At 40.6% G+C, this 20,793-nt stretch overlaps 1 protein-coding gene across 5 annotated transcripts in view; it reads left to right on the top strand.

Moving 5' to 3' along the window:
• ENPP2 (ectonucleotide pyrophosphatase/phosphodiesterase 2) overlaps positions 1 to 20,793 on the top strand; it is a 100,938-nt gene that overhangs the window by 78,925 nt on the left and 1,220 nt on the right. For all 5 annotated transcript variants that reach the window (XM_053661003.1, XM_053661004.1, XM_053661006.1 and 2 more), the window contains 6 exons: positions 1,296 to 1,347; positions 9,156 to 9,292; positions 10,519 to 10,654; positions 11,330 to 11,407; positions 14,736 to 14,868; positions 16,301 to 16,457. In XM_053661003.1, coding sequence (XP_053516978.1) covers positions 1,296 to 1,347; positions 9,156 to 9,292; positions 10,519 to 10,654; positions 11,330 to 11,407; positions 14,736 to 14,868; positions 16,301 to 16,457 — 693 coding nt within the window. The remainder of the gene's footprint in view (positions 1 to 1,295; positions 1,348 to 9,155; positions 9,293 to 10,518; positions 10,655 to 11,329; positions 11,408 to 14,735; positions 14,869 to 16,300; positions 16,458 to 20,793) is intronic.

Genomic DNA, 20,793 nt, shown 5'->3' on the forward strand with positions numbered 1-20,793 from the left:
GGAATAATGGATTGTCTTTATTTTGTCTGTGGGTTTCTCCAAAAGACTACCTTCCTTTTCTTACAAAAGAAAACAAAAACAAACAAAACCCCCACACATAACAAAAAAGTATAGGGATTAATAAAATGACCGCCTCAAAACACACATCATGAGAAAGAAAACAACAGATTCCGTGAAAACTCCATGAGTACCTTCTCTGCCCCCAACTGTGCTTCTTCCTCTCTGTTCCAAAGGAACTAGTATCCTGAATACAGTGTATACTTATCATGGGGGCTCTATACTTCTATCCTATACACCTATATGTCTTAACTGATGTATTAACTAATCTTTACTATAGTTCCCTAAAATAACCTACAGTATAGTTTTGCATATTATAATTTTTATGTGCTATTAAATTAAATGTGTCCTGAACTCATTTTGTTCATTATCATGTTTTTTGAGATTTATGCATGTTAATGCATAAAGTTTTAGCTCATTCACTTTTACTTTCAGTGGTTAATATTTAACTGAAAAAATATATCATAGTTGTTCATTTTGTCATTTGAGAACATTTGGTAATTCCCAATTGTTAGCTCCTGCAAGAGACTGCTACAAGAGACATTATTGCAAATGTCGTCTTCTTTTTTTAAGGAGTTTATTTATTTATTTTTCAAGAGAGGAGAAGTGAGGGAGAAAGAGAGGGAGAAAAATATCAGTGTGTGGTTGCCTATCACACACCCCCAACTGGGGACCTGGCCCACAACCCAGGCATGTGCCCTGACTGGGAATCGAACTGGCAACCATTTGGTTTGCAGGTTGGTACTTAATCTACTGAGCCACACCAGCCAGGATGCAAATGTCTTCTTGTATATGTATTCTAGATACGTCTCCAGGATATACAGTGAACGACAGAGTTGCTGAGTTATTACCTTTTCAACTTTGGAAAAAGTTATTCCATAAATTTGTTAAGAAATCACGTTAATGTACCTGGGGATCACCCTGAAATGTTGAGGTGCTGTTCTAATTAATTTACCTATATGTGCCCAAATAATCATCATTACCAGCATGGGAGGTTGATACCATGATTACTCGGTTTTTAGAAAAAGAAACAAAGTCACAGAAAGATTAAAGAACCATGGAACCACTAGGAAGTGGATGTCAGTTTGAGATAAAACAGTGATTCCTCTGCAGAGTTTATAATATTGACAGCATTTAAGATCTTGTTTTGAATTTAGCAGGCTACTAAGGGTACAGGACAGAAGGACATTTCTAATTTGCTTTCTTTTCTCTTTCTTTTTCTGGTTTCAAACATGAAGAACAAATTGGATGAACTCAACAAACGCCTTCATGTAAAAGGGTCTACCGAAGGTAAGGGGCTGATGGAGAAAGCAATCAGAAAAGTTTTGTTTTTTAGTTACAAAGAGACTTATTTTCTTCATAGTGTAAGCACAATATTTTTTAAAATTCAGATTTTGGATGGCAAAAATAGTTTCAATATACATCTGGCAAAGAGTATTGGTTTATTCTATGTACACAGATGCCTGCTATGTGATAGACAAATTCCATCCCATTTGTTTTCCTAGTAACTTTTAAGCCCTTTGAAAAACAAACATCCAGTTGTGCGGCTGACGGGTCGCACATTAAGGTGTGGACGGGTACTTCTGTGAAGGGACTACAGGTCACAATTATAAGTAATAGCAGCTGGTACCCACCCCATAGCTCAGTTACATGGACAGTCAGCATGTGTACTGTGTGGGCAGAGATGGACAGAAGGAACCCAATCAGAACTCGCTTTTCACACAAGGACCATCTTGCGCCTTAACTTATTAACTTACTCTCTTATTTTATGTGCAGTACTGTGTGGATGAGTCAACTTTCACATGCTTGAGATAAATATGTACTTCAGTGTTTTATACCAAGAAAGGTGCATTTTTTGCTCACGTTTCAGTGTGCTGACGGCAATAGGCTGTGTGTGGCTCTGCCTCATGTGTGCTCATTATTCTGGTCTCTGGGCAGGAGCAGCCCTTTGCTGGAACCTGTGGAGGGAAGGAGCAATGGCAGAACCGTGTGATGGGCCTCAAGGCTTCGGCTTTTATGAGGCATTTGTTAACTTCACAGCTCACTGGCAAAAGCAGGGTACATGAAAACAATGGAGTAGGGAACTTTGTCCTTTGGACAGGGACACTGCCCTGTAAGTCATATGGCAGTGGGCGGAAGTAATAATTCAAGACAGTAATGCCTCTACACCACAAGCTCTTTTATCTGGTTTTGAAATTCCAGAAAATTAGAAGAAATTGGAAGAGGAGGGAAGTGCACTGGTCCAATTTATTACAGTAGATGGGGTAGTCTCTTGTAACAGCAAGGGAATGACTAAAAGTATATTAAAAAGTACACAGATCTCAAGCACAGCAGCCCGTCACGCAGTAAAGAGGCACAGAGTCAATTTCTCCCAAGAGCAGTGCTTGAGTTATTAGCTTACACATGGTTCTGTTTATCGCATGTGCTGTTTCCAATCTGATTAAGTAAAGGTTAAGGAAACCAGTAGAAGATTTTATTTACTTATTTTCCCTCTTTATAAAGATCTTTGTCTTCTTTCTTCTTCCCTTTCTGCATCGCCCACCCCCCACCTTCTTTCTTTGATCGTAGAACACACAGGCTCTTTGACATGTAATTGGATGAACACAGCTTTGAAGACAGGACTTGGTTGGTGGAAGGTACACAAATCCTTCACGAACTCTAGAAGTGATCTGAAATGTTTGACATCTAACCTCTAGAGGACTAAAGTATTGTTAGAACTAGTAACATTGGAATATTGCCAGGGTCCAGGGGCGCAGAGGCTCGATTTGAATTTTTCAAATATACTGAGATGTTCCTCTTCTGAAAGTCACTGATGGATCAGGGAATTATGATAATTTTGAATTGACTCCCATAGTTATGCTGATTCAAGCTCTGGCTCTTTGTGGCACTAAAACATTTCCTTCTGGGGGAAAAAGAATCTGCATTTAGTTTGTTGGTGGCGGTGTGGCAAAACCATTTTCACAAGTCAGCGTGAACAGTAGTCTCACACTTCAGAACGTGAAAATAAGAGGCGTCTTCTAGGTGAGTCAGCCTTTCGTAGCCAGCCTCCCTATTGGTAGTGATTTATACAAAGAAAGGATGTCTACTCTCCGCTTAAAAGTGAACCCAAGTGTCTTATTTCAAGATGATTTTATATCACTGAAACTTAAAATTCATATACTGTCATGGACATTGACCCTCATGGGTGTTTGTTGAATTATCACCCTAGGATGGGTATAGATTTCTCTGAAACATCTGGTTCTGTCAGCTGTATCCCCTAGATATGATGTCACATTGGGGACGGAAAATATTAGGGGAAGATCCTGATAGCACATCACCATGGTCTGTTCACGGCCTATTGGGATAGCCTTTAATGACACAAGAGAGATTTTAAAACTACTCATAAAATAAAAATAATTATATTTCACTGCCTTAGTACATGCAAAGCATGTCCTTGTTTAATGTCTGGAATACGTATGAACCTCAGCATTTCTTCTCTGGTCTCCTTCCATCTCTCTGTCTCTTGGTCTTTGTCTGCCTCCTTAAGGACCCTACCTGAGTCATTTCTTCAGGTGCAAGGAGACATTTTCTTGATCAGAGTTCTTTCAGGTCATTATGGTGTTCCCTGGGTCATAAATCCAGTCCCTCCCTCAGGTACTAATATCTGCTCAACTTTATGACCCCGAGTCACTGTGTGTGGGGGTTCAGGCGTGTGTTGCTTCCCCTTTCTGGATATCCCTGGCTATATATTTAGGCTATTCAGCATTTTTCAGACCTAAAGTTCTATACGAATATAAAGTTCTGTTATTTTTATTCCAGATTTTTAAACATACCGATAGGTAGCTGATTTTTTTTAGAATAAACTATGTGCTGTGCACATTCCATTTGTAGCATTTATATGTGACTATCTTAATGTCATAGGCCATAAAACACTCATACATATGTACAAAACACACGTGTAAAAAACTGGGCATAACAGCAGTGAAACAACCCAGGAGTTGTACTTAAAGTAACAAAAAAAGGTCTATTACATGAACCTTAGACAGTATTTTGCTGTAAATATTTTGCTATAAATATTTAAACTGTTATAGAATCAAGTCCTTTACTAAAATGAAGAAGAGCAAATATGTATACTATTCAAAAATAGTGATCTAAACTGCTTACTAAAGCCTTGAAACTTCTGGGTATGTGGCTTTGCATCTTCATTCCATGGGTATTGTTTCTGACTCTCATGGGCTTAATGTCTTGGCAAACTTACTGTGCAATGAAAACTCATTTCTTTGACACATTGAATTGATGGATGAATGAATGAACAAAATGGAAATTTAAAATCTCTCATAGCAAGCAATTCTGGCGTGCGAGCCAGGTATAATCTTCACTGTGAGAATAATTGCACTATTTATTTTCATCTTAGCTTTTCTGTATTTACATTGGTATAAAAATGTTTTATATTTTCTTAGTCAGGTTGACATCCACTATTATCTTTGTGAAAGGGGGAATTGAAAATCATTCTAACGCCTATATATGTTTGGCCCTTCGTCACACAATAAAAATTCATTTGGATGAGAAAAGTGACTTAAACACTAGTAGTTCTTGTTAACTTTGAAGTACAGACTGAATATGACTAGACAGGGACTCTCCTCTGTCATTCTTTTCAATTCTGGAATGTTTCTTAGATTTTGTTATTTCTGGAGACTTTGGCTGTGCTGAAGATGTTACTTGTGCTAAGATGTTCCTATGTGTGAATTCTTATGTGTGTTTTAGGGAAGACTTGGAGGAAATAAAAATCTAGTATGATTGCTTATAATTTGTAGTAGGATTTAAGGTGAACAGGATGAAATAGAGATTGAATTTTAATAACCTCTACCCACCAATATTTCTTAAATAAAACGCTACCCCTATAACTACTATAACTATAGCTACTTTGGGTCAAGACTGGCTTTCCATGTTTGTCTCCAAATGTGCAATGCCTCCGTGAAATATGAGACTTGGGGAGAGAAAGTTTGAGAATCCCAGAGCGGTCAAGAGCTGAGCTTTGCCTCTAGTTCTGCGTGACACCAAACGCCCTATACTTTCCTTCTTATGAAATGAAACATCCCTCTTATTCTAAGGGTTGGACAAAGAGACTATGTCAGTGCAGATAAGAATTTGGAAGTTGTTTCTGAAGTGCCAGACGCTTTGCGACCTGTTGCCATCCTCAGTCATGTTTCAGAAAGTGTGAGTCCGGCAGAACTTGGACCCAGGAGTAGCTGGGTCTTCTTTGTGATTTTCCCTCCATTAGAATAACCCAGCAGTCAGCATCCAACCGGAGACTGCTCAGAATGCTAAGGGGAGGAATAATGAGCCGGGAGGATGGAGGCCTAGACTCTGGGTGTTGCAATATAGCTGAATTATCTTATACGAATCACGAACCTCCCATTTCTCTTCAGTTCAGTGAACATGATCATAATGATCTGCTTGGTCTATCTCTTGGGGTTGTATTTGGCAGGTCATATTAGAAAGCTTGTTCTTTATAATTATAAAAACATTTATTGCTATAAATATTTACACCGTTTATTTAAAAAAATAAAACAAACATTCAACAAATGTTTACTAAATAGATATTTATTCAACAAATGTTTATCAAGAAGCTAGTACGTGCTTGATGTTGTTGGAAGTAGAGAGACGATGGTGCAAAAAACTGATGAAAATCTCTGTTCTTATTGTAAATATTTTATTGAGATTTAGCCCGTTGATGAATCACAGCATAGTGTTTCAAGTGTTAAGCTAAGAAAGAAGTGGACACAAATAGAGGCATTGAATCTAATCCCCAAGGATTATGACACAATAGTAAATGACCACAGGCACTTGCAAGCCAAAGGAGGAGAACAGAGGTAGGAAAAAGAAAGATCTTGGGTAGAGATTTTGTGGTTAAATGTAAGAGAACATGATTGTGGGAATGAGCATTGTTAAAAAAACAAAAAGGAGACATTTTCATGTGGCTCTCAAATCGGCCAGCTCATCTGTGGGACCATGAGTCAGGATGCTGAGGAGGGTGGAGAAATACAGACTCAAGTCTGGGTGGCCAAATCGTGGACGACAAGGAGAATGGGCGCCGGGGAAGTCCACGCCACTTAAAAAAGACTTGACTCAGTGTTTTGCCCAGTGTGGTATCTGGGGGAGAACCTTGGCATGGACCAGCAATGCCAGAGACTGATGTAAACAGGGAACTGGGCTGTGGAGTGAAGGCTCTGTCCAGAATTTTATGGAGTAGGAACCCAACCTGGGGAGACATGGACTATATGAGGTCCCTATCAAGAAATCATGACCAACATATTTCGGAAGCAGAGGCTCTAGGCTTGTCTCCAGGTCCCAAGATGAAGAGTTTATGTGTCCACAGACCGAGATTCAGGTACATTCTCCATGACTCAGGTTAGGGATATTTGCTAAGCAGAAGCACAAAAGTTGTCTTGCCCAAGATGTCATAAAGAGTGACAGAGTCCAGCTGTGACCATGACTCTGGTTCTTTGATACTCTGATAAACTGGAAAAGGAAAACTCTAATTTTGGATCCTGGATTCTAAAGTTTGTATTTCTTACTGCAAAGATTATTTCATCTCTTTCATAGACGAAATGACGATGCTTCAGGGAGACCCAAGGAGAGCCTTTGGGTCAGTTGGGGGCCTTGGTTAGATTTTAGAAAACTGTCTGCTGAAACGGCTCCATTGTTATTTCTTCACTCCATGTATGCCCCGTCTATGACGGAGAAAAGTCAGTCTGCACGGTACATTTGTGCTTTCATCATGTGCCACCTGTGCATGGCTTAGAAGCTTGGAAGCACACATTTCTGAAGAAAATTCAGTCTTTTTACATGCAGAGCAGAAGTGACTAGAGATGGAGAAGCTGCACTGGGGAAATCTTTCAGGAGAAAGTGAATCTTAAGATGCTTCCTCCCCTTTTGTCCCCTCTTTCCTTCTCCTCCTCATGTCTCTTTTACGAGGGCTGAGCTATGTGACCATATTATCTGTCACCCACTTTTGGGTGTGAAAAGAGGCACGATTGACAATTATGCCAGAGCAGCAGGTAGAAACAGGGACATGGTGTCCACCTGGCTCAGCTTCCGTGTTCTGTGAGGGCAGTACTGATGCCACCTCACCCTCATCTGCGACATTCGTCATGCTCTGTGCTCCCTGATACAGTGTGCCATCTTGGTCCCTCGCCTTGAACTATGAGCATTTTGAAGGCAAGAGCTGCATATTAATGATCTCTGCCTAGTGTCTTTCTCCTATTGCCCAATATCTGGCACAAAGAAGGTACTCAGTAAATGTTTAATGGGGGGGTGGAACAATGAAAAATGTGAAGGAAGGTAGGTGACAGGATTGGTGAAGTTACTCTTGGTAGAGAGAAAGGCAATCACATGTATAAATGTATGGAGTTCCTAATGCTCATGAGCTGAGTATTATAAATAAATCAGCCCTCTTGGAATGGGGTGTTATGTTGAGAAATGCCAATAAAAGAGGAAGGCTGGAGAGGGAGCCTGAGCTGGTGGAGTCTATCGATTGTCCAAAACTGTTGTTTGGAGGGGTGTTGCAGAGAGAAATGTGACCGCTCAATGGAGCGGACTGCAGGCAAGGTTTGCACTGGCATCTGGTGGAATGTGTTTGTTTGGTGAGCATTAATATGCAAAAGATAAGAGAATGGCATCTCAAAGAGTTCTGATACTTCTGCTTCCAGCTGAAACCAGGAAATTCAGAGGCAACAAACATGAAAACAAGGAAAACATTAATGGAAATTTTGAACCTAGAAAAGGTTTGGTTTGAATTTTGAAGGAACGTCTGACTTGGTTCACTGCCCCCAAGTGCTACTGTTATGATTTGCTGGCTATTTTTTTTGTCCCTTAAATTTTACCTGTACAATATTATCACATTGTGTTCTAAGAGGTGGGTCCCTGAATTTGGCAGCTTAGTGTCCAGGCTTGCACATCCAGTGCAGTGCCGAAACCACGCCACCCGGAACAGGCTCGTGCCGTGACACTGCAGACCACTTTGCCTCAAATCAGCAGTTCTACTTGGGGAAGGTCTCACAAAGTGTTCTACGGAGAGTTTCCTCTGTCACTGCATAGATGGGTAATACTCTAATTAAAGCAACATGTATAAATAATTTAATAAGGGATTGCCAGAGCTGATTTTCTGTAATAAATATAATCATAAATATTTTTTGATGATCACTTAGGGAATTGTGAATTGCCTAAAACTCAATACCTCAATCTTTAAATATTTTGGTCTGTAAGACCCCAATTTCCAAGAATCTATGGAAGTTCTGACTTTAGCCCATCCAAACGGGGCAGATCAAGCTCCAGGCAGTTACTGTGGGTGTGGAATGAAAGTTGGCACACTAAATGCCTATCTCTTTGTCCTACAAAAGTGAGATTTCAGATCTTTTTTTTTTTTTTCTCTAACAGAAGAGCTTTCCCTTGGAGTTCTGAATTTACATTCTGGGGCCTTATCAGAGTTCATCGGTAACCGGTGGACTCCCTCTTCTGGATTTAAAGGATGCTCTGGAATGCTCACAGATTTTATCTCTACATGTTTCTTTAAGTTCTTACCCGAAGTGTTTTCCTCCACGTGACAAAGCTGCTTACTTTAAATGCTCATTACTACTCACCGCGTATGCTGAAATAATGCATATTTGAGTTGCTGTTCGCAACTAATGATCAAAGGGCGCCTTCCTTTTAATTAAATCACTGTGGATTTGATGAACCTTTGCAGGGGGCCCAGTGAATGAATTCCACAAGAAACGATCCTACCAGCTGCTTGTTCAGCAGAATCGTTTCAAAATTTGCTAACCACGTTTCCTTCCTCTATAGATTAGAACTCTTTACAGCTGAAAAGAAAGCATTAAAATAAGTATAACATTTGCAACATAGTTTTGATCATTGTGAGCCTTGACCCATGCTTAGGTGATCAGATACACCACAGAAGTGTTAGGAAAACTAACTTGATTGAATTAAGGAGAAGGAGCTCTGCATCATTAATAAGTAAACCAGCATATTTTGGAGAACTGGACCCTCTCCCAATGTTTCTTTAACATTTGATGTAAAGTTTAATTTGTGTTTAATGCAGTTTATTTTTTCTCTCCTAGAACGACACCTCCTCTATGGACGGCCTGCAGTGCTTTACCGGACTCGATATGATATCTTATATCACACGGATTTTGAAAGCGGTTACAGTGAGATATTCCAAATGCCTCTCTGGACGTCATACACTGTTTCCAAACAGGTCATTGAGAAAACGGGGTTTTAGGAACCTCTTCATGGGATCACATTCTTTTGCATTCATATAATGATTGCTTGCATAACAGAATTTTGTCTTAGAAAAGATTTTCATTGTTTCTGATGAAAAAAATCCTGTGTTGAATGTATTGCAAGATATTTCGAACAAGTCTTTATGCAACATTCTAATAACTTTATGGTAAAATGTTAGATATCAAAGGGGGCAAGCTAATTATTTTAGTTTTTTCCCCACTCTGCTTGTTATTGCCCAGTAGCTCAAGAGTCACTAAGATTTGTTTGCTTTAATAGATTTTATTTTTTAGAACAGCTTTAGGCTTATAGCAAAAATGGAGTGGAAATGAGACAGAGCTCCCATATACTCACATTCTGTTCCCAAACACATACAGCTTCTTCCACTATCACATCCTGGTTTTCTTTTTAAAAGATTTATGTATTCATTTATTTTTAGAGAGAAAGGGAGGAAGAAAGAGAGGGAGAGCATCATCAATGTGTCATTGCCTCTCATGCGCCCCCTACTGGGGACCTGGCCTGTAACCCAGGCATGTGCTCTGACTGGGAATCAAACTGTGATCCTTTGGTTTGCAGGCTGGCGCTCAATCCACTGAGCCACACCAGTCAGGGCTGCATCCTGTTTGCTTTTTCATAAGAGTTTGATTGTGGAGTTTCAGTTTTGATGAAGAGGAGATACATTGGTATCAGGAATTAGAAACATTTATTTGGCAGTTGAGAATATGTTTTTAATTTCTCAATACAAATGAATCCTCCCACCACCCCACACACAGCTCCTTGCTAATTTGAACTGTGTGCATGTTTGTGCACTGTGGGACATGCAGTGTGTTTATGCAGTTTTTCTTTTTGTAGAGAGCAAGTCTCTATTATGTCCCAGATGTTGTTTTTTAAGTGCTTCTCTGACATCCTGTTAATTATTTCAACAGTGGGACACCTGCTTTATATATTGTTTTACTTAAGACTTTATCAAAGGAGTTCTGTTGCTAAAACGTTAAGCGTTTGAATATCACTGGCTTACTGTATTTAAAAACAGGTCCTTTTTTATTTTTTAAGGAGTCCAGAAGATCAAAAATATGAGCTATAGTAAAAGCTAGAGGGGTTTTGATTCCCGCTGTAACAGAACGGTCTGGTTTTGGTAGTTCACTGTTGCTTTGAGGCTCTCCCTGCGATGACGTTACTGAGCGCCTCTGACTCACCATGCAGGCCGAGGTCTCTGGCATCCCTGAGCACTTGACCAACTGTGTCCGGCCCGATGTTCGTGTTTCCCCGAGTTTCAGTCAGAGCTGTTTGGCCTACAAAAATGATAAACAGCTGTCTTACGGATTCCTCTTCCCGCCTTGTAAGTTACAGAGTATCAGCCTCTGCCCGTTCTAGAGGGATGTACTTTTGTGGGGTCTGGAGTCTGCGCCTTGGTGGTCAAGGCTTCAGGGGTTTCCAGGTTTTCTTCAGGAGGGCTGCTCCAGACATGGGAGATGGGAACTTCCGCGGGATCCTCCCAAAACAGGCCAGAGAAGAGACCAGCTTTCACAAATCCTGTTCTCCAGAGGAATTCTCAAGTGCAAGGGGGTAGTGTGTATGACCCTTATATCATTTAATGAGAATCTAAAAGTGAAAGAATAAATCATTAAGGCATCATTATTTAAATAATGTTGTAGAGGTGATCTCTTAAGAATACATGAAGCCCTTGAATTACTTTCTCATTACCTTGATGAGTTGTTTTTTAAAGTCTAAATTATGGTAGTGAAATCAAGGACTTCTTTACGTAATATTTAGTGGATCCAAGACTAGGTAGAAAGAGAAAGCACTGTAAAAATTTTTTTTGAGAGAACTATTGAGTAACTGAAAGAGACTGAGTAAGAGAAGAAGCAGGAACTTCTATATAAAGGAAGGACTGAGTAAGTAACAAGAGAGTAGATCCATCCATTTCAGGTGGACCATTTAGAAGACTGACTTTTAGAAAAATTGATATAGATTTTGTTAAGTAATGGAGACTGTTTGCTTTTCTCATGTTTAGACCTGAGCTCTTCACCAGAAGCTAAATATGATACATTCCTTGTAACCAATATGGTTCCAATGTATCCTGCTTTCAAACGTAAGTCCAGTATTTATCTCATAAACTGTTACTTATAAAAAAATTTCTACATTTATCACTTAACATTTCTACTTCTCCATTACTCCTTGTGTTTACCCATTATAATTTTTTAATACCTTTCATGTAAATTCTCTAGCTTTAATCCAAAATACGAATCTGTAACAGAGGTGGGCAGACTCTTTATCTGTTGTTTACAGTTCAGAAATGGAACCACAAGCAATGGCCCAGATCATGTGGTAGAAGCTGAGCTAAACCAAGTTTGTGTTTTCCTTTTAAGCTGGTGTTCTTTCTGCTTCAGAGCTCATTGTATGACTGGTGATAGAGGGGCTTCTCTGTACCTGGGAGGCCACTTGACATTTGACAGCACCTACATTTATTTATTGAATGTTCCAATAAAAGCCACTGGTACCTCTCTCCTTCAGGATGGTGGTGGTGATGTATTCTGAACATTGACCCTGCAACCGAGTCAGAGCTTGTTTTCTGAATCATCAGAGGATTAGACCCAGATGTTTTTAGAGCTCTGCAAAGTGTCTTAGTTTCTCTGAACACGCCTTATTTCTCTGTACAGGCCTTAATACCTGTGGACGATAGTGATTGCTATGACTGATAGACGCAGAAGGAGCCCCGGTCCAGACACTGGGTTCCAGTCCCAGGAGGGTGATCACAGAAATGCTGTTTAACTTCTTATTTGCAAAACTGAGAGATGTGATTGCATGACCTCTATGGTTTATATATAGATTTATAACTTCATTATCCAATGACCAAAACAATTCCATTTCTGTTTCTGATAACAGACATTTCATTCGTTCACCCATTTATCCATCCAGACGCTCATCCATCCATGTATTCAAACACAGAGAAAATGTTATGGAGTAGCTCTTACCTCTGCTTATTCATTTACAGTGAGCAGACCTATATGCGTCCAGGAAAGGTGGGGAAGGGGGGCATCTCTACCTACTTGGGAGTAAGAGGCATCGCTACCTGCTCCTGCCCTGGCCTGTGTTACAAGACTCTCAGCGCTGAAGTAAAGTCTCAAAATAGGACTCGACAGGGACAAGTGGCTGTAGAGCATCACCTACATTGGCAAACCTCCCCAACTGAACATTGGTGAAATGGCCAACATGGTTTAGAGGAAAAAAGTGTTTATTTGATGTCCTAGGTTAATAAATGAAGCTTTATTCAAAGGTGGAAGCCATGCTCATGAATGAAAAATTTAAGTGTGCTCTTAAAAGGTTTCTTGGTTTGTCCTCAGGCCCAACTGAGGGATGTTCTGGAAGCCCATGTCAATACATTTGTCATAATGTGCAGCTTCATTTAATTTCCACAAACGGGGGTTTCCTGGGTTTCTTTATTCTTGCTGATGCCTCTTTGACCAAGTGGTCATAAAGGAAACAGCCGGTGCCACCCAGAGGCTGGCATGGCAGACGGCCGTCCACAGAGGGCCTGCTGTTCCTCACTGGGGCGCGGTTTTTTCTCAGCCACATTTCTGCGGGGTTGGCCTCCTGACTGTTGTCATTGTTACTCCTCTCCCTTCCTGCCTTGCTAGTAGCTGCAGTTAGCATTTGAACCTCCCTCCCACTGCCCTCTTTTCTTTATGGCAAATACTTACCCATAGTCTTTTGGCTCTGGGGACCTGCCTGTTCTCACTCAGAGCAGACTGTTGGGAGGCGTCAAAAGTAGTTGAAGTGCTACGAGAAAATGGCCAAGTGCTTTTGAATAGGGGCAGGTAGGAAGGGATAACACCTGTGCCTCATCACCCCCATGGAGAATAGAGCGTAGTAAGTCAAATCTAACTTTTCAGACCCAATTCATCGTTTGCCTTTCTTCTGTCATTCTCTTTTGCTTTTCTCCTTTTTTTTTCTTCATTCAGCTCCTTTCCTGTCCCTCGGATTGGTCATAATGCAAAATTGATCTGGAGTGGACAATTAAATCCTCTCCAGTGGGTGACCTTGAAACCCAGAAATGAATAATGGAGAAGAAACCTGACTTGTACGGATCAGGGAAGGAGTTGTCCAGGCAAAAGGAACAGTACATGCAAACGTTTAGTGGGGAATACGTTGGCCAGGTTGGGGACTGGAAGAAAGCCATGAACCTGAGGGGAAAGGTGTAGGAAGGAAAGCCAAGGAGGTAGGTGGGGGGCCTCAACAGTGGAAAGTTGAGATTTTATTCTAATTATATACAGTAAGACATCATCTAGAGTGTTAGAAATGGGTGCTGGGCCCTGGCCTGGTAGTTTGGTGTGTTAGAGCATTGTCCCAATATGCCAAGGTTGCAGGTTCGATCTCTGGTTAGGGCACATAAAGAATCAACCAATGAATGTATGAATAAGTGAAATAAGAAGTCCATGTCTCTCTCTCTCTCCCCCTTCCTCTCTTTCTAAAAATCAATAATAAAACTTTAAAAACTCTTAAAAGTGGGTATTGGATGGAGTGTGTGATACATTCTGATTTACGGTGTAAAGGGATCCATTTATATGGAGAATGGGCTTCAGGGACCTCGAGAGTCCCCGAAGGAGTCTTCTGTAGCAGATTGTTGCAGAGAGGGTAGTAACTCAGACCAGGATGGATGCAGTGAGAATGGTGAGAGGTGCTTGGATTGGATGATGGGGTGTGTCTTGGACGTGGCACTGATAGGACTCATTCACATGCTCATGAAGTAAGGAGAGAAGCCAGGGATGACCCTGAGGATTTTGACCTGAACATCTGGGTGAATGTGAGTGCCATTACTATGATGGAGAAAGCAAGAGCTGGAGCAAGATGGAAAAGGAAAATCAAGCATTCTGTTTAGATGAATTTTTGCTCCATGATTTCTAGGTATTCAAGTGGACCATGAGATGGGTGGCTTGGTAGCATGTCTGGAGCTCTGTCAGGGGCTGGAAACACAAACTGGGGAACTAGCATGTCTATGAGATCATGAAAGATTAAAAAGTAGATTAAAGCCTTTTTTCAACTTCTCACAAATACTGTACTTCCTCTTTTGTACATACTGTTCCCGCTGCCTGGAATATTCTTTCTCCATCTTGCTGCCTAGGAAACACCCACTCGTCCTTCAGATCTCAACTCAGTAACCACTTCATCTGCAAATCCTCCTCTGAAGGATTGGGCTAGTTTCCAATGTTTCCATCCCTGCCACATATTTCCATAGCTTTCTCTTTGCTGGTCCGTGAATGATACACACACAGCTAATGCTTTAGGATGGGCTCTTCTCAAGAATCCACCACTCTGTCATCTCTGGGCTGGTGATGTTTGGCTTGTACAATGCACTACAGAGAGAACTGAGCCAAAGCGAGCAGTTTTATTCATGAAGAACTGATTTTGTCTTTGCACAGGAGTCTGGAATTATTTCCAAAGGGTATTGGTGAAGAAATATGCTTCAGAAAGGAATGGAATTAACGTGATAAGTGGACCCATTTTTGACTATGACTTCGATGGCTTACATGACACACAGGACAAAATCAAACAGTAAGCTTTTCATTTTCACTGAGTGTGTATTTTTAAAATTCCAGTGTGTCTCTCCACACTGTTTTTCAAAGATTCATGTACTACAAAAAAGCTGACACACCCCTTAAATCTTTTGCTCTTTGAATCTCCTTGTGATTTCTTCAGTCCTTTTGGGTCTTCGAGTAAACATGGCAGTTGGAATGAAACCACCACCAAAATCCAAATCATTGGATTTTGTGGTAAATAGATGCAGTTTTCTACTCCAGGGAAGAAAATGTATCAGAAGGTTTAATTTTTTTTGCTATTTATTCTATAACAACTCCTTGGTGGGAAGATAATTTTCACTGATCTTCACTATTTGGGGGGACTTTTAGAATCCCTGAGATTTTCTGAACTAGTGCATCTCAGTAAGAACTTGCGTATAGACTTTCACTGACTCTGGTTTCTGTCCTTCTCTGGGAATCTATTGGAGACATGCTAGGAGAAGAGAATGCTTCTCACAGGGAACTTCCAGTCTGGTGGAGAAAAGCCAGAAGATGCGAATCATTTAATTTTAGACACATGAGACAGAGCAGCACAGAACATAAAATGGTTTAATCGTGATTTATAGATTAGAAAAAATGATGTTTTTTCACTAAAATAACTAATAAAATAGAAGTTACCTTACTCCCTTTCCAGTTATTCATAAGAGAAATTTCATCATAACTACACATTAATTTAATGCTGATCATTGTGATAGTTTTTAGCCAGTTATGTTATCAGTTTAATCATAATTTTGATATTTTGAAAATGATCAAAATCAAGAGAATACAATACCAGGTAAGGAATTGTGACTTCCATACTTTGTTCTGCTGGAAAAGATATTTTTATAGCTCTGATCTAGGCTGATCACTGGCACTCAGTCCTTAGTATTTCCTTTAATAAGCAAGTCCTCTGCACCCAGTTCAGGATTTTACTGTGGCTTGAAAGGGCTATTATTGCTCTAGCCCCAGTGACTCCTCTCTTTGGCTCATTCAGGGGAATGAAAGTCATTCCCCTGAGACATGGATTTCGCGGTGATAGCCCCTTGCACAGAAATCTTCGGTGGAGTGTTGTTGCCTAAACAATAATGGCCAAACTCCACAACTTGGCCCTCAGAACCCTGCATAATTTGGAATTCATTGACCCGTCCAGCCTTACCTTTCTGCTCCATTGATCTATGTCCAACGTCCAAGTCTGGATTCAAGCTGTTTTCTTTTCCTGGAATATCTTATTTACTCTACCAGTTTGAGAGAGAGGTTGGAGTCCAGGCAGCAAATACATTATGTTCAAAGATAAAGAAGTTGGCTAATGCTTAGAAGAGAAAAATGGTTCAGTTGAGTGGGAATTAATTTTAGTGGCCTTGGCAATATTCACTGCTCACCACTTCAAAGGTAAAGCTACTACATCAGTTGTAATTACCTTCCTGTCTCAGGTACGTGGAAGGCAGTTCCATTCCTGTTCCAACTCACTACTACAGCATCCTCACCAGCTGCCTGGACTTCACTCAGCCTGCGGACAAGTGCGATGGCCCCCTGTCTGTCTCCTCGTTCATCTTGCCTCACAGACCCGACAACGATGAGAGCTGTAATGTGAGTTCAGAGAGGGCATGTAGGATGTGCTTATAGAATTCGTCCTTACTTCTCAATTTACGTTCCCCCTGTTGAACTAGAACACACTTATTATACAAAACATTTGGGCTATACAAGCACATGGAAAGAAGGAAGGACCCAAGCAAAACTTTGCTTAACACTTGGGAACTGTGTGTTCTAATGGCTTTTTATTTTTCAATGTTAGAGTGTGGGTTGATGTATGTGTTTGCATTTAATGTACTTCTATTTATGTGCTTGAGTTTGACAAATGATAAAAGAACCCAAATGTTCTGAGTTTTGCAAAAGGCTTGTAGATTTTATAAAAAGAAAGAGGAAAGTAGCAAGATTTTGATAAGTCTTGAAACTAAGTAAGCACTTGCAGGAGCTTATCATATTATTCTCGCTACTTTTGGGGATGTTTGAGAATTTCCATAATAAAAACATTAAAAAAAAATGCACACAGTCACAGGGGAACATGTACTTTCCAAATCAGAGTTCATTTGCTTCTGGTTAGGAGGGTAGGTGACCCCCCTCTTAAACAGCCCAGACGACTCCCCATCCTCTTGTTCCCACCTGGAGGCAGGACAGCAGGAGGAAATCTCCCAGGCAGGCTGACCGGAGCCACGCCTCCTGCTCCTGGCCCCGCCCAAACCAGTTCTGCACTCAGGGAGAAGTCATAAGTCATTTCAGGTCTCACCAATGTAATCGAGTGTCTGTGCTGCAAGGCTGACTTTGAAAGTAACAGTCTTGATGCTTTTGTTTCATGTAATAAAAGGAGCAGGGATAAAATCTACCGAAGAGGACTTTTAGTCAACAAGCAACAACTCAAATCCCTAACTTGTGTGAGGGACTCTGGGAGGCGGCCTTCCGTGGGGGAGGGGTGGGGGGCGGGGAGCCAATGACACAGGCACAGAAATTGCTGCATTAAAAGGCAACGTGTCACTGAATAACTTCAATAGACCTCATCGGCTTCACGGAAGCCGATGTTGGACAATAGTTTCAAGTATAAGAGAAGAGAGGGCTAGGAATATATCCAAAGCAAAATAAGGGGTGCAGAAAAAAAAAGAAATTTAAAATATGGCCAAGAAAGCTAATTAAGTTTGGCTGGAATATTGGAAATGAGAGTAATAGTGGGAGGTAGGCTTTTAAAAAATTCAATTACAGTTGATATTCAATATTATATTAGTTTCAGGTGCACAACATAGTGATTAGATATTTATACAACTTACGAAGTGCTCACCCTGATAAATCTAGTACCCAGCTGGCACCATACCTAGTTATTACAATGTTATGGAATATATTCCCTACACTGTACTTTATGTCCTCATGGCTGTTTTTATAACTGGCAATTTGGATAAGGTTTTAGAACTTGCTTGAAATCAAATTTAAATTTAAAAAAATGTAATAATAGTCACAGTAGCAGCAATAGTAGCTCTTACCATTGATTGAGTGCCTCTGGCGATCCAACAACTATGCAGGTCCTTTACATATATTATTTCTAATTATCTAGTTACCCTGTGAGGCAGGTATATATGCTCTTCCTGACCTCCTCTTATTAACTATTGAACAGCCTATAACTGTTTTTTAAATTTTTATTTATTTATCTGTAGAAGGGAAGGGAAGGAGAGAGGGAGAGAAATATCAATGTATGGTTGCCTCTCGTGCGTCCCCTGCTGGGAACTGGCCCCTGCTGGGAACCGGCCTGCAACCCAAGCATGTGCCCTGACTGGGAATTGAACTGCAATCCCCTGGTTCCCAGGTCCATGCTTAATCCACTGAGCTACACCAGCCAGGTCAGCCTATAACTATTAAATGAAAGGTATGTGAGCTGGTTACCCGGTTAGTCAGCAGGAAAGCAGAGCTTTGGATTCAAGGCCTCTTAACTCCAAAAACTTATCCTCTTTCTAGTTTATCAGATTTCCATAGTGGAACCATGGGACCTTAGGAATTTTTCTTAAGCACATGCATTAAAAAGCCATGGAAACGTTTAAGCATGACAACAATTTTGTAAGCTTTGCTTTAGGGAGGTAAATTTGAATTGAAGTAAGCCAAACACGGTACTCAATGGCCTTTGGCAAGATTCATTTCCTGGGACTGAGATAACAACTTGAAATGGGGTTGTGCTCTTGGAAATTGGAAGAGAAGGGTGGAAGGCAGTGCTATTATACCAGAAAGATCATTATGATCTTATAAATAATTGGATGGGTGGTGGAGAAGCAAGGGAGCTGGAAGAGAGATGAGTTGTCGTCAACTGATGGTTTGACCTTCTCAATTTTGATGGGTTATAACCACAAGGGTAGCTGATGGTGCACCAGAAGAGTGTAATTTCTCTGTATAACATGATACACTTTATTTGAGCTTCAGATTCACTAACAACTTGTGGTGGGGGCACAAAATCTTTAGCAAAAAAGTAAACACATATGTTATGGAGTGAAATTTAAAATTGCCATGCATTTTTAAGATAAAAGGGAGACTACAAAGAACATTTCAGACTGAGAACAGGCCATTTAAGCTATATCTAGTTTTTTAGGGAATACATGTTCAAGTTCCTCTGTCAGTAGAGGAATTTGGTGATGGTAGAATTTTAAAATGTTATTCTAAATTCAGGTCAAAGCAATCCTTTAAGTCGCCACAAATTTTTTGTCTGACAAATGAAATCCACTAAAGTCCTCATGGGTCTTTCTCCCCTTCCTGATTCCTGCTTCTGCATAGCACTCAGAGGTGTTTCTTGTGGAGTTTATGGCCAGTGACCTTCTTATTGAAAAAGTCCTCATCCACATAGAATCCTGTCCTTGCTCTGATGGTCACTTTAAAACTGCCAGGGCGTGCATTCACATACTCAGTTGGGATAAAGTCAGGGAGAAAAGGCAGCGAAACAGTAAATTTTCATAGTAATAGGGACAATAAGCAAATTCATGGATTGCATTTTTGGTTGCATTAATGTTCTAAGTTATTTATTCTTAAAGTTTTTCCTTTCCTTCTTCCCACTGTTGGTGCAAATGACCTTTAATTTGAATTTTATTAAATTTGCATTTCATACTAGAGTCTCCCTCACAAATACTTCTGTGCATTGCCAGCTAACCTCACATAGAGGATATTTTTTCCACGTGCTGCATAGCTATTATTTGCTAATAATTGCTTGGGCTCGATTTCAGCAGGTGAGACCCAGATGAAAATCTCTCTTGCATGAATTTGGCAAATCACTTCCCAAGGAAAGAAATAGCAAGTGACAGATTTTCCCCCTGAATTTTTATACTCACAGCTGGCCATTATTTAAATTAAAAAAAAAAAAAACTTTTGCACCCCTTGTCCACAAAATTGAATGACCACAGCTTCAGAGGAAAAATATACTTACCAACGATTGAAAATTAAATATATGAATTGAATATGAAAATTCTTTCAAAATATAAGTTCATGCTTACTCTGCTTACTCTGAGGGGGTCCTGCAGGCTTGGGAGACCTCCTACTTCGTTAATTACATGGTCACACTGTGGACTGGTCAGTACCGTTGTGGGTAGAGTTATATTTGGATCTTTCCTTTCCTGTGAATCCCAGAGATCTTGGTTAGCTTGGGTTAGGAGGGTGGGGCATGGAGGGTTAAAGTCCTTACTTCCCCAGTGTGCAGAGCAATTTCTTCCTATTTCTTCATTTTGCCTGGGATGGCCGGGCATCAGCTTCCTGAACCAACACCCTCGTGGTACATATTTAGCACTGGCACAAGCTGCTGGAGCTCCCTGTCCAGGTCTGTGTGGGTTGGAGCTTTCCGAGAAAACCCATTGCAGGTTCTTGGGCTTTGGTTCATTGAGAGCACTAGTGGTGAAAGTGTTGGGCGGGGGCACGTCTGAGTGTCCTCCGCCCTGGGACACGCAGCCGTCCTTCAACTTGCGAAAGACTCTTGGGAGCCATTGCAATTCTGGGGGCATTCGGCAGTGAAATTATTTGCAAAGGTCCTTCTGCTTCATGTCTGCTAATGAAGCAGACATAATTCTCAGAGCTCTCAGATATCATTCTTGCTCTCGACTTTACTCAAAAGTGAAAGAAGTTATTTTTAAAATGTAAGGACTGCTTCTCCTGAATTGCTTTTTAGTTTCAACTTGGATGTGAAATAACTTGATTGGGGTGGGACTTCTGATCTGATGAAGTTCAACTTGCATATGCGCTGATGAGGCAGTGGTTGGCAAGTAGCCAAGACAGAGATTTTCTTTCTTTTTTCCATGATGTTTTCCATGCTCTTGTACTTCACCCTCCCCTGGAACGTCTCTGCCTTACCTCCCAGGGAGCTGCTGAGTTAAGCATTATCATCTTTATGAACCAATGGAGAAACTGAGGCCTACAG

This window comes from Artibeus jamaicensis, unplaced genomic scaffold (genome assembly GCF_021234435.1).
Source record: "Artibeus jamaicensis isolate MK-2021 breed Jamaican fruit bat unplaced genomic scaffold, CSHL_Jam_final scaffold_916, whole genome shotgun sequence".
In the NCBI taxonomy this organism is placed as follows: Eukaryota; Metazoa; Chordata; class Mammalia; order Chiroptera; family Phyllostomidae; genus Artibeus; species Artibeus jamaicensis.